Below are 14,365 nucleotides of genomic sequence, written 5' to 3'. Positions count from 1 at the left end.
TAAAACAGATGACAGCCAAATGAACTCTGCTGTTTTATTTTCAATGACACAATAGAAAATACGTACTCATATAGTAGTACTGTTGTTATTAGTGAGAATATACTTATTTTAAGGTATTTTTGGGTTCTAGCTAATTTTACTTGTTTTGGAAAGTCTTGAAAAGCCAAATTTTCTTGTTCTATTGGCAGATAATTTTGCTTAGTTCAAATACAACACCCTAATTTTTTTATATTGTTTTTGAACACTGACTTTTTGCAGTGTATTCAATTGGATATAAATTGAAAAGTATTTGCAAATCATTATATTCTGTTTTTATTTACGATTTACACAACGTGCCAACTTCACTGGTTTTGGGTTTTGTATATGATGCAACTTCATGTAGACGACGTGGAATATTACACACTTTTAAGAGTGGTTAATGTGGTTGGGTTGTTTTTTTGTCAATGTGACAGAAGTGAGAAATTGCCAAATTGTGACCTCATATCTTGCTTTGTGTTGCTTATAGTTGTCCTATGTTTAAAGTCTATTTCTGTTTCAGCGCTCCTTTCGTTGACATTCTGGTTACTCGGGCACTGATTAATCTCACCTGTCTCTGATTAGTGATCAGGAGGCTCACCTGCTCTTGATAACAACTTATTATGGTTTATAAAGAGTTCATGATGGATTTATTAGACAATAAACAGTTGAAAGAGCTTCATTTATTACAGCATTACCTATAGGAAACTTAAGCAGTTAAAGATAAAGACAAAATCATTGATAGAAAAAAAAACGTAGAAAATAATCAACATCTGATTGCCACTCTGAGTTTTGCAGAGCGTCCTCGAGGGTTGTCTTTCATGTCCTCTTTTTCCGGGATGATCACCTTTTTTTGTAAACAATGCCAAAAAACTCCTACGCTTTTTCTCTCCGCGGACTTCCCCATCCGCGTGCCTCGTTTCCCCAGGTCCAAGGGATTGGGATCTAGATTAGACGAGTCCTCACCCCGAAGGAAGCGTTTCACCAGGCGGTCCTCTAATGAGTGAAACGTGATAACGCAGAGACGTCCTCCAGACCTGAGCGCTTTCTGGGCGGCGCGCAGACCGGCGTGCAGTTGGTTCAGCTCGTCGTTCACAAAGATGCGCAGAGCCTGAAAGGTCTTAGTGGCCACGTGTGAAGGTCGCTGGAGTCGGTCCTTCCGTGCGTAGAGAGCGGCGGCAGGAAATGATCCTGTAGAGACAAAAAGTAAGAGGGAAGTGGTGGCCAGACCTTCTTCTAGTTCAAGCGGGGAGACACCGAGGATTAAATATCAAATAAAATGATCCAACATGGGGCCAAAACATTTTGTCCCCAAATAAATAATGTGACAAACACTATTGAATTAAAAAATGGATGCCAAGTATGAAGGTGGTGTCTACTTGACTCTCCCCTCAGTGCTCATCATCGTTCTGGCCAACAAGAGTCCTAATGTTAACTACGCATTTCATTCTACATTTATACTTTAGGTAAACCACGGTTGTACGGTACTAGCAAAGTACCCCGGAATTAATGACTACACTATCTTTGAAAAATATCGGTAGTTTTTCTATTCTTCCCCATGCTGCCGTGCGGCAGTGGTATTGCTGAGCCGAGGCGCATGTTGTGGGAGACAGCACGGACACACAGAGCGCATACAAGCAGAAACAGTGGGAAGAAGAAAAATAATAGTAAAAACAGCAATTCTACTGGTTAATAAAGCCGGTGCGCGACGCGCAATATGGAGGTATTTAATTGGGCTTCAAAACTAACAATAATCAAATCAAATCAAGCTTTATTTATAAAGCGATTTTCATACATAAAAGAAATGCAACGCAAAGTGCTTTACAAAGTTAAAAACAATAACCCGGTGACTCATATCAACCATTTATCACATACGTACACACGGACACAGATACCAAACACAAACACACAACATACACACATATACAACTATATGAACAAATGATTGCATGTGAGGAGGAGACATGTGAGTAGACACTATCACAGGGGCCATCTGCACCAGGAGGTTATCAGACCATGGCCACCAGGACTCTGACACAAAAGCGCCAACACAAGCACGGTCCATAACCCCTGAGGCAGATGGCTCATCTGAGGAACGTTGGAAAATAAAAATAATAAAACTTGTAAAATAGTAAGAACCATGTGTAGAAGATTACAAGAAAAAGTATACAGTATACACTACCGTTCAAAAGTTTGGGGTCACATTGAAATGTCCTTATTTTTGAAGAAAAAGCACTGTACTTTTCAATGAAGATAACTTTAAACTAGTCTTAACTTTAAAGAAATACACTCTATACATTGCTAATGTGGTAAATGACTATTCTAGCTGCAAATGTCTGGTTTTTGGTGCAATATCTACATAGGTGTATAGAGGCCCATTTCCAGCAACTATCACTCCAGTGTTCTAATGGTACAATGTGTTTGCTCATTGGCTCAGAAGGCTAACTGATGATTAGAAAACCCTTGTGCAATCATGTTCACACATCTGAAAACAGTTTAGCTCGTTACAGAAGCTACAAAACTGACCTTCCTTTGAGCAGATTGAGTTTCTGGAGCATCACATTTGTGGGGTCAATTAAACGCTCAAAATGGCCAGAAAAAGAGAACTTTCATCCGAAACTCGACAGTCTATTCTTGTTCTTAGAAATGAAGGCTATTCCACAAAATTGTTTGGGTGACCCCAAACTTTTGAACGGTAGTGTATATATATATATACACAGACAGTAAATAAATAAATATAACTTAATAAAATCTTGCATAATTAATAGGATAAAAAGTCAAATACAAATTACTTCAATAAAATAATTAAAGGTGACTCTTCTTTTGTTGTTGTTTTTTTGTCCTGTCCAGCTACTCAGGCAAATCATATAGTTGATGTAGATCAGTGGTCCCCAACCTTTTTGTAGCTGCGGACCGGTCAACGCTTGAAAATTTGTCCCACGGTGGGACAAATATATATATATATATATATATTTATTTTTTTTAAAATACATTTCTTGTGCGGCCCGGTACCAATCGGTCCGCGGACCGCCCGGTGGTTGGGGACCACTGATGTAGATGACCATATTTGCCGTACGGATTTACTTTACAAAAGAAAAGTGTGGAATACTTCTCTTGTTGCCTTATTTGTGTTTGACTTTATTAAATAGATTTATATCAATGTTTGGCACAGGAGGGGATAGAAAAATAAAAGGAAGACAGAGGGTAAAATTGCAGGGTGAAGAGGGGGATAAAACAGAGAGACAACAACATACCAGCATCAGCAAATCGGTAGGTCGTGAGTTCAAACCCCGGCCGAGTCATACCAAAGACTATAAAAATGGGATCCATTACCTCCCTGCTTGGCACTCAGCATCAAGGGTTGGAATTGGGGGTTAAATCATCAAAATGTCCCGAGCGCGGCCACCGCTGCTGCTCACTGCTCCCCTCAACTCCCAGGGGGTGGAACAAGGAGATGGGTCAAATGCAGAGGGTAATTTCACCACACCTAGTGTGTGTGTGATTATCAGTGGTACTTTACTTAAAAATACAATATGTACAAATATAATACAAAAAGTGAGGGCAAAGAATCAGTAAATATTAACACAGAAATTCATCCATCCATCCATTTTCTACCGCTTATTCCTTTTGGGGTCGCAGGGGTTGCTGGAGCCTATCTCAGCTGCATTCGGGCGGAAGGCGGGGTACACCCTGGACAAGTCGTCACCTGACAATGAATATTATTACACTACAAATAGAGCAAAACAAATACCAGTAGAAATAGCACTATTGATAATAAATAATAATAAAAATGATCTCTATCAACAGTACCATTGTTTCAAATGCAACAATACATATATGTAATGATAACTTCAATTACAAAAGAAAGAGGATAAATGGAGGGGAAGAAAGAAAAGCAAACTGTATTAACCTTGTAGATTGTTATAGTAACAATAGGTTAAGCTTTGTCAGTATGCTGTGTTTCACCCAGTTTACGAACGTTTACATTGCACCGAATATGTCTCCCCGTGCGAACCATGTCCAGCATGTTTGCCTTTTCTTTGTTTTTTCGCCTTTTTGACAAGTTTTGTCTATTTTTGCAGACTCTGTAAAAGTGCCAAAACATGTATATTGTTTTGTAGAGTTCCTACGAACTGTTTAGTCCGGTTCCATCTTTTGGTAACGCTGTATTGCCCTGTTGACTTCTTGTTGTGCTCATGGTTGCTCGGTAGCGAAGTGAAGCCGTTGGTATTGTTAGCTTCTGCGTTTTTTTCTTTCACATATCTTGCACCGGCCATAGCTGTGTCAGCCTTTCTTGTAGATAACTTGTGTGGTCAGGAGCGTTTAAAATATGTCCAACTGTTTCGGTTTTGTTGTTTTACCTTTGGGTTGCTCGGAAACGGCTCTGAGAAAATATCGGACCTAACACTGTCTGTTCAGAAAAATTCTGGCCCTCGGACAAATTTGTTAGAGGACCCCTGGTCTACATTTTTCCAACTGATAACAATGACCTCAGATTTACCGTTTTAAATATGTCCAACTGCTTCGGTTTTGTTGTTTTAGCTTTGGGTTGCTAGTAGGGCTGTGAATCTTTGGGTGCCCCACGATTGAATTCAATATCGATTCTTGGGGTCACGGTTCGATTCAAAATCGATTTTTTTTTTCAATTCAACACGATTCTCGATTCAAAAACGATTTTTTTTCCCGATTCAAAACGATTCTTTATTCATTCAATACATAGGATTTCAGCAGGATCTACCCCAGTCTGCTGACATGCAAGCAGAGTAGTAGATTTTTGTAAAAAACGTTTATAATTGTAAAGGACAATGTTTTATCAACTGATTGCAATAATGTACATTTGTTTTAACTATTAAATGAACCAAAAATATGACTTATTTTATCTTTGTGAAAATATTGGACACAGTGTGTTGTCAAGCTTATGAGATGTGATGCAAGTGTAAGCCACTCTGACACTATTGTTCTTTTTTTTAATTTTTATAAATGTCTAATGATAATGTCAATGAGGGATTTTTAATCACTGCTATGTTGAAATTGTAACTAATATTGATACTGTTGTTGATAATATTCATTTTTTTTTCACTACTTTTGGTTTGTTCTGTGTCGTGTTTGAGTCTCCTCTCAATTGCTCTGCTTATTGCAGTTCTGAGTGTTGCTGGGTCAGGTTTGGTTCTGGAATTGGATTGCATTGCTATGGTATTGCTGTGTATTGTTTTGTTGGATCGATTAATTAAAAAAAAAAAAATTACAATAAAAAAAATAATTAAATAATAATAAAAAAAATTTAAAAAACGATTAAAAAAAAAAAGAATCGATTCTGAATCGCACAATGTGAGAATCCCGATTCGAATTTGAATCGATTTTTTCCCACACCCATAGTTGCTAAGCAATGGCTCTGAGCTCGCATATAGCTAGTTAACCCCCGGCTTTTCAGCACCTTTAGTTCGCTTGTTTTAGCGAATCTGCGCTTCCCGCCGGGCAGAGTTGAAGTGGAATATGTTCGGAAGCTGTCCTGTAGCTGTGATCACAATCAGTCATCAGGAAATTATAGTTCTTTTGGTCAAAACTGTAGTGTCGGGAGCGCAGCTCTTCTAGTTTACGTCCTCCCTCGAAAACAGGAAGATTTCCTTTTTTATTACATAGAAAGTTGATCCATCGCCCCCTTGTTATGTTTGTTTGATATACAGTACTTCATAGCACTTATACTATATTGTGTTCAAAGTGTACAAATCAATATTAGAAGATGGCCTTTGGTCAAGGAACCCATTTTTCATATTTACATTGTTTCTTATGGAGAAATGTGCTTCACTGTACAAACTTTCTTATTTACTGTACTAATCATATTCAAGAACCGATTAAGTTTGTAAAGTGAGGTTCCACGGTAAATACTTCCTTGTTTATTTGTCCACGACATTTTACATGGGACTGTTCTGTCAACATGGACAAGTAAGAACGAAGTTGGATTAGCTGCTAAACTCAGACGAAAAAAACGGCGTATTTATACTGAGGAAACACAAGAGAAGGTAGGATAAAGTATTATTTCAATATAATCATGGCATGGCCACATGACGTGTGACATGCAGGTACATAAATGCTAACAAATTATCAGGTATTAATGAATACTAAATTCTACAATGTCCAATTTAAAATGGTATTGTTACCTGAATTAGCACCATGTTATCCTGCTAATTGCATTGTACCTTACGTTCTGTCAAGAATTCTACGTTCCAAGAACGCCGGTTTATTAGTGATCTCCGGAGCCCCAAAAATGTCCGCAGGCTCGAGTGGTAGAAGCATTTAAGTCCCACCTTAAAACTCATCTACATACTCTGGATTTTAAATAGACTCTGTTTTAGACTAGTGGACCTGCCGCTTCTCTTTTTTTGCCCCACTCTACAGCATGGAGAGGTTACCAGGTGGCCATGGATAATTCCTGGAGAGGTACCAGTCGATCCCACTCCCCTCATGCACAGCAATGTGGAGGCCCCGAGTAGCTCCTTCAGCATTAGACTGTTACATCCACCGTGCAAGAAGGAGTGCTACTGCCTTTCTACCCACAGCCATAAGACTTTACAACGCACTTGTGTGAGTACTGTGATCTTTTTTTCGTGGTGCGCAATACGGATGTTAGTGGTTTTTTTTTGTTTTTTTTTGTATTTTATCTTCTATCTATACATATTAGTGAGTGTAGTATTTATTACTATTTTGTTTTTCCATTACGTTTTACTTCTGTCACTGTGTGTAAAAACCTGCACAGCAAAAATGTAATTTCCCCATTGTTGGATAAATAAACGTCTATACAAGTGTTTTTCAACCACTGTGTTGTGACACACTAGTGTGCCGTGAGATACAGTGTGATTTTTTTGCAAACCAGTAATTATAATCCGCAAATAATGTGCTGTTGTTGAGTGTCTGTGCTGTCTAGAGCGCAGCAGAGTAACTGTGTAATTCTCTACCATATCAGTAGGTGGCTGCAGGTATCTAATTGCTTTGTGGATGTCGGGAACATGGTTTGTCGTGATCACAATATGCAGACGACAGTGGGAGGCAGTGTGCAGGTAAAAAAGTGTCTAATGCTTAAACCAAAAATAAACAAAAGGCGAGTGCCGCTAAGAAAAGGCATTAAAGCTATGCAAAACAAAACTTCAACTGAACTGGCTGCAAACTAAACACAAACAGAATTCTGGACGACGGCAAAGACTTACAGCGTGTGGAGCAGCAGACGGCATCCACAAAGTACATCCGTACATGACATGACAACCAACAACAAAATAGGAGCACAAGACAAGAACTAAAACACTACACAGAGGAAAACACCAAAAAACTCAAAATAAGTCACGGCGTGATGTGACAAGTCGTGACAGTACACCTACTTTGAGACAAGAGCTATAGTGATGCATGGTTGGTTATGGTTTTAATTTATATCCAACAATTGCGAGAACGACTTTTTACTGTCAATATCGGCCGCATGAGTTTTCTGCTAGTGGTGTGCCTCTGGATTTTTTCAATGAAAAAAATGTGCCTTGGCTCAAAAAAGGTTGAAAAACACTGGGCTATCCTATTCTTTCCTATCCTAGCTAATTTAAGTCACGACCCGGAGTGCCCCCCCCCCCCCCCCCCCCCCCCCATGACAAAGAAGAAGACCTCTTGCGGCCCTCTGCTTGACCCAAACTCTCACATTTTCATGAATAATTCAATAACTGGACCCACTTGGCATCCATTGCAGCCGGTCACCCAGGACGGGGGTCGCCGCATCTGCGGCCCCTTCCCGAAGCCCAACGATTCTCGTTTTTTCCCTTTTCTGGGCTTGTTGAGTTTGAGGCATTTGTGATTAAGGTCTATGTAACTAAACGTTGATTGACTGATTGAATTGTAACCTGTTCTTACCTCCAAGATTTGACAACCGCCAGAATAATGTCATAAAAAATATCGAACCTAACACTTTCTGCTGAGAAAAATTCTGGCCTTTGGACAAATTTGTTAGAGGACCCCTGGTCTACATTTTTCCAACTGATAACAATGACCTCAGATTTAGGAGTGCTTATTATCCACCTGGCAGCATCACCCTTAGCAACGAACAGCACCAAGCAAATGCCAAAATTCCTCAGTCGGATGAGGAGCACATCCCCCACCACCTTTGAAAGGAGATATTAAAACGTCTACCAAACTGGACCCCCTTTGCACCTAAAAAATAGAAGCAATTACGCATAGGACAGATGACAAACAACAAGTCATGACTTATTGTTGAATTAAGATGGTATAAACTCAAGCTCTTTGAAACCCAGAACAACAGAAGCAGTAAAAAAGTTGCAAATGTTAACCTGAACAAAATTACATATTTTCATTGCCGATAAGCTGCCTTAACGTCTCTCAGGTGGCAACTATTGACACATGATGACAAAATAAAGCAATTGAATAAATCCACGGCCATAGCAACTGGCACTAATATATTTATAATCATTAATGAGTCAACAACGGTCTTATTGAACAACAAGTGCAGGTCACTGTATCTAAGGATGTGAGAGAAGAGCAGCAGGACCGAACTGCAAGTCCATTCCATCCATCAGTCTCATTGCGGAGCAGATGGACGGCGGACATGGTGTTGACTGGCGAATGTGTCACTAAAACACTGAAGTCAGCGGAGCCAAATGCTTCTAATTCATGAATGCCATGTTCTTATTGCAAATGTTTTTTGTTGTCTTACCGTGTCGCTCAGCTGCCAACACTCACAATCTGCCCCTTCATTACTTCTTGGAAATGTGCTCTCAATAAATAGGAGCAGTTCTTGCGTTCCTATTCCCTTCAGGAATGTCAGTGAGCCTTGCTAATACATTTAGGAATCCAAACACAACTGCTGATGGCCTTCATTCCTATAAAACTATGCATGAATAATGTTGTTTTGCTGAAAGTAGCGAAGGTCACATTATTAGTTTTCTTTCATTTCAGATTAAAAAAATAACATATTTTAGCAATACAAAATATCCGTGTATCATTTGTTCATTAATTAAAAAATCTAATAAAATCAAAACGTTTCCAGACAAAAACAAAAAAAACTGAACAGGCATACAAACTTATTTTTTCTAACCTTACCTATACACCAAAATCAATGTATCATTCGGATCTGGAACCAAATAATGAAAAAGCAAGTTGTTATTTAATTTTTTCTGTTTTGGTTTTATTTAAAAAAATTATTGAACAGATAATACACCGATTTTGAGATGTATTGACCAAATGACATATTCGTCGTAAAATGGCGATATCCCACATTTTCATCGGTTGTTCGGAGGCGATACAGGAAAATAGAAAATTTTGAAAAGTGGTTTTCGACATAGAAGAACGAGCCACTTCCTTGTGACTTCCACAGTAGACATAAGGAAAATGGGCAACAACGAAGGAGTTTTTGAACATCTTTTTTTTTACTTCATTTGTGCATTTTTACATTTTAATTATTGTCTCTTCATATGTTTTATACGGTAATTTCAATCTGTGTTTAGTAAAATGACAATAAATCTATCTTCCAGTGGCTAACGTGCAGCCAACCACGAGGACCACCGTGCAAACTAAGTGCAGTTTTGTTCAATTCAATTCAAATCCAAACAACTTTTCTAACCCCTCAAGGAGCAATTATTTCTGGGCAGCAGGTTGTCATAGTTCGTACAGCCTACACATGGTGTTACGGCGCGAGCGCAGGCCGCCGCGCATTCCTCCACACGCTCTGTTGAGTGCACCGCCGGGCACGCTCCTGCTGTTGCGGCGCAAGCGCATCCCGCTGCACAGTCCTCAGCGCGATCCGCTGAGCGCGTCTCCGGACACGCCGACGGGCGTTCCTCTCCCGCAATCATTCTACAATCAACACACCTGATGATGATGAGATCCCTGCCTTCATAAGCCAGCGTGTCCTGCGTTCCAGGGCCAGAACGTAGCCCGCTGTATGGTACAGTAAGCCTACACGTCTCTAGCTCTCTCCCTATGTGCATTCGCTCTCTCTTTGTTTCTCCTCCTCTATGCTCATCGTCTTGTGTCCTGTGTCGTCATCCCGCAGCGTTCCTCCGTTTCCTGTTTTCGAGATGTGTGTCTCGTCTCCCCGAATTCCCTCTGGTTCCCTGGCTGCCTTCCTGGATCTCGACCTCTCGCCTGGACACGGACCTTGACGCCTCGCTTCTGCTTTTGATCTCTCCCCTGCCCACGGACCTCCGAGCTTGCCTTGCCCTCCCTGGACTTCCGCTTCTCGCTTAACACGCAACTTCAACAACTCCTGGTAACACTCAGTTAAACACAACACATAGTCACACCATACGTATCTTGATGTATTACACACGTCATTTTGTTATATTAATAAATATGCCTAGAGCTAAACGACGTCCCTGCCTCTGCGCCGTCTTCTTCTTCCCCTGTACCGTAACACATGGCCCACAATAAAAAGTCAACAAACAAATAATATATACAATACATAGTATTTTCATTGTTCAATAGAAGTAACAACTGTACGACATTGTAATGCTGATTCTTTGGTGATTATTATTATTAGTGTTAATAAATTAACTTTGACAGCCATATCGGTTTAACTTCATTGCGAAATATGCCGACATTGAATATTAGCTGAAAAATAATTTTAAATAAATCAAGTGTTTTTTGATTAATTGATAAGTTTTAAAGGCCTACTGAAATGATTTTTTTTATTCAAACGGGGATAGCAGATCCATTCTATGTGTCATACTTGATCATTTCGCGATATTGCCATATTTTTGCTGAAAGGATTTAGTAGAGAACATCGACGATAAAGTTTGCAACTTTTGGTCGCTGATAAAAAAAGCCTTGCCTGTACCGGAAGTAGCGTGACGTAAAAGGTTGAAAGGCTCCTCACATTTCCCCATTGTTTACAATGCAGCCAGAGCGATTTGGACCGAGAAAGCGACGATTACCCCCTTAATTTGAGCGAGGATGAATGATTCGTGGATGACGTACGTGAGAGTGAAGGACTAGAGTGCAGTGCAGGACGTATCTTTTTTCGCTCTGACCGTAACTTAGGTACAAGGGTTCATTAGATTCCACACTTTCTCCTTTTTCTATTGTGGATCACGGATTTGTATTTTAAACCACCTCGGATACTATATCCTCTTGAAAATGAGAGTCGAGAACGCAAAATGGACATTCACAGTGACTTTTATCTCCACGACAATACATCGGCGAAGCTCTTTAGCTACAGAGCTAACGTGATAGCATCGTGCTTAAATGCAGATAGAAACAAAAGAAATAAACCCCTGACTGGAAGGATAGACAGAAAATCAACAATACTATTAAACCATAAATGCACGGTTAATGCTTTCCAGGCTGGCGAAGCTTAACAATGCTGTTGCTAACGACGCCATTGAAGCTAACTTAGCAACGGGACCTCTACAGAGCTATGCTAAAAACATTAGCTATCCACCTACGCCAGCCCTCATCTGCTCATCAACACCCGTGCTCACCTGCGTTACAGCGATCGACGGAGTGACGATCATAGATGCGGTCGGCGGCCCGGAGACGGAGGAAGTCAAGGTGAGGTCGGCAGCTAGCGCGTCTGCTATCCAAGTCAAAGTCCTCCTGGTTGTGTTGCTGTAGTCCGCCGCTAATACACCCATCCCACCTACAACTTTCTTCTTTACAGTCTCCATTGTTCATTAAACAAATTGCAAAAGATTCACCAACACAGATGTCCAGAATACTGTGGAATTTTGAGATGAAAACAGAGCTTTTTGTATTGGGTTCAATGGTGTACCAATACTTCCGGTTCAACGATTGACGTCACGCGCATACGTCATCATACATAGACGTTTTCAACCGGAAGTTTAGCGGGAAATTTAAAATTAAATAAATAAATGATAAATGGGTTATACTTGTATAGCGCTTTTCTACCTTCAAGGTACTCAAAGCGCTTTGACAGTATTTCCACATTTACCCATTCACACACACATTCACACACTGATGGCGGGAGCTGCCATGCAAGGCGCTAACCAGCAGCCATCAGAGGCAAAGGGTGAAGTGTCTTGCCCAAGGACACAACGGACGTGACTAGGAAGGTAGAAGGTGGGAATTGAACCCCAGTAACCTGCAACACTCCGATTGCTGGCACAGCCACTCTACCAACTTTGCCACGCCGTGCACTTTATAAGTTAACCCGGCCGTATTGGCATGTGTTGCAATGTTAAGATTTCATCATTGATATATAAACTATCAGACTGCGTGGTCGGTAGTAGTGGGTTTCAGTAGGCCTTTAAGGTTGTGGGATAGCCGCCCCTCAATTGAAAATTAAGGATGACGTTTATTATCCATTAAGGTAAATAAAATATTATTTTGTACTAGCAGAAGTACCCTGCTATGCCAGTCTAGTGCTTTTCCTAAACATTGGTTGTGGGGAAGTAAAATAGTTTGCAGCAGGCCTGTGTAAGGCCTTTAAGAGAAACTGCAATAAATAGAGAAGTGAGTGATGTGGCATTTCTCTCCTCCTGCACTAAACAGCCGAAGGTGTGAGTCATACTGCAATCAATACAATGCCTGCACAGAGAGGCCCAGCCCTAGTCTGGCCTCGCCGAGCCATGTGCTCTCTCTTTAATTCATCTTTCAAAGTTCCCAGAGACACATCCATGGAGAATAGGGGAGATTAGATAGAGTGCAAAAACATCAACAATGTGTACACAACGAAACCCTTCCTACACTGTGCATTATTGTTGTCTTTCATTTGCATTTTGGAGAAACTCGTGTTTGTTGATGTGGGGAAGCAAATACATTCAACAGTCAACTGCGGAATGCAAGGAATAAGACATACAGTATGTACAGTATAGATTATAGTCCAGAGTGAGTTTGGACTATAATGAATAATGCATGAGTGATTTGGCTTAGGCTTTACGCTTTTACAGCCTTTTGTCTGGTCTCGGGGACCGGTGTTCTGACAAAACATGCCCCAATAGTTGTGTTGCGCATCTCCTCGCTACTGTACAGGCGTATGACACGAAATCATGTTTTAAATGTTCTAATAGTGTGGATTTTACCCGGCTATCAAGCTGTCAAACTAACGTCAAAGTAGATCAATCTGTATAAATTAGTGTTCGACATCGTCACATGAAGATCATAACCTGATAAATCCTACAATTTCATTGTTGAATAGGTTGCAGTGTAAAACGTGTGTACGAAATGACAACTACCGTATTTTACGGACTATAAGGCGCAATTAAAATCCTTTAATTTTTTCAAAAATGTACGGAATAACTCTGGTTGTGCTTACCGACCTCAGAGCTATTTTATTTGGTACATGGTGTAATGGTAAGTGTGACCAGTAGATGGTAGTCACACATAACAGATACGTGTAGACTGCAATATGACGCCAGTAAACAACACCAAAACGTTAAATGTTCCATTGAAAATAAAGAACATTACACACGGCACTCAAAAATCTGTCAAAATGTTTTAGTATGACTTTGAAGCCGCACCGCTTGATGGATTGTCGGCCCATTACGTCTACCGTAGTCAGAGATACAAGTATTACTATGGTGTGTGTATATATATTATCTGGCGTTTTGTTTCGCAATATTATGCAAAACCAACTTTTCTTACCTTCTGGTACCTGCTGATGTGTATTTGAGATCTGCATAAGTCCGCCACTGTAGTCCGTGTCGATTCCGTAGTCGATAAGCTTCTTCTTTTTCACTATCTTCTTGTTATGGGGCATTCACCCTCTGCTGCTGCCATTTCTAATATAAAGTAGTGTAAAGTTCTAACTTATATCTCGCTATGGAAGCGCTAAAAACTACCGGTGAGGTGGGTTTACAATTATTCATCCACGGAACTTTAATTATTAGAGAGTTCCGATAGGACAGTTTTTCACAAGACACATTTCAGGCGTTGTTGCACTAGTGAGCCACGGATGAGAAGATGCTGCTCCGTTATTGATTGAAGTAAAGTCTGAATGTCATTAAAACAGTTAGCTCAATCTTTTGACACTTCTTCCACCCCCGTCTTTGCACGCTTCACCGTTACAACAAAGATGACGGGGAGAAGACGCTGTCAAAGGTGAGCCATGTAAATAAGACGGCCAACAAAACGGCGCATCCTGAAGCGACTGTCAGAAAGCGACTTGAAGATGATCTGTAAAAAATCATCTATGCAACATTTTGACCAAAGAACCACCATCACATGTTATGTAGACCACAAGGAAGTGTTTTACATTTAGAAAAACATCATAATATGACCCCTTTAATGCGCCTTATAATCCGGTGCGCATGAAAAAAAGACCTGAATAGACCCGCTCAGCGGCTGTGCGCCTTTAAATCAGGTGCGCCCCATGGTCCGAAAAATACGGTACAGTGGAACCTCGATT

General features: G+C 40.4%; 1 protein-coding gene across 3 annotated transcripts in view; it reads right to left on the bottom strand.

Moving 5' to 3' along the window:
• Positions 1-702: 702 nt before the first annotated feature.
• The window catches only part of mettl15 (methyltransferase 15, mitochondrial 12S rRNA N4-cytidine), a 230,386-nt gene continuing 216,723 nt past the window's right edge, over positions 703-14,365 (bottom strand). For all 3 annotated transcript variants that reach the window (XM_062030809.1, XM_062030828.1, XM_062030818.1), the window contains exon 6: positions 703-1,206. In XM_062030809.1, the coding sequence (XP_061886793.1) occupies positions 782-1,206 (425 nt within the window). In that variant the 3' untranslated portion in view covers positions 703-781. The remainder of the gene's footprint in view (positions 1,207-14,365) is intronic.

Source organism: Entelurus aequoreus, linkage group LG02, assembly GCF_033978785.1.
Source record: "Entelurus aequoreus isolate RoL-2023_Sb linkage group LG02, RoL_Eaeq_v1.1, whole genome shotgun sequence".
Classification (NCBI taxonomy): Eukaryota; Metazoa; Chordata; class Actinopteri; order Syngnathiformes; family Syngnathidae; genus Entelurus; species Entelurus aequoreus.
Note: the sequence above shows the minus strand (reverse complement) of the source record. Positions and strands in the feature narration are given on the sequence as shown.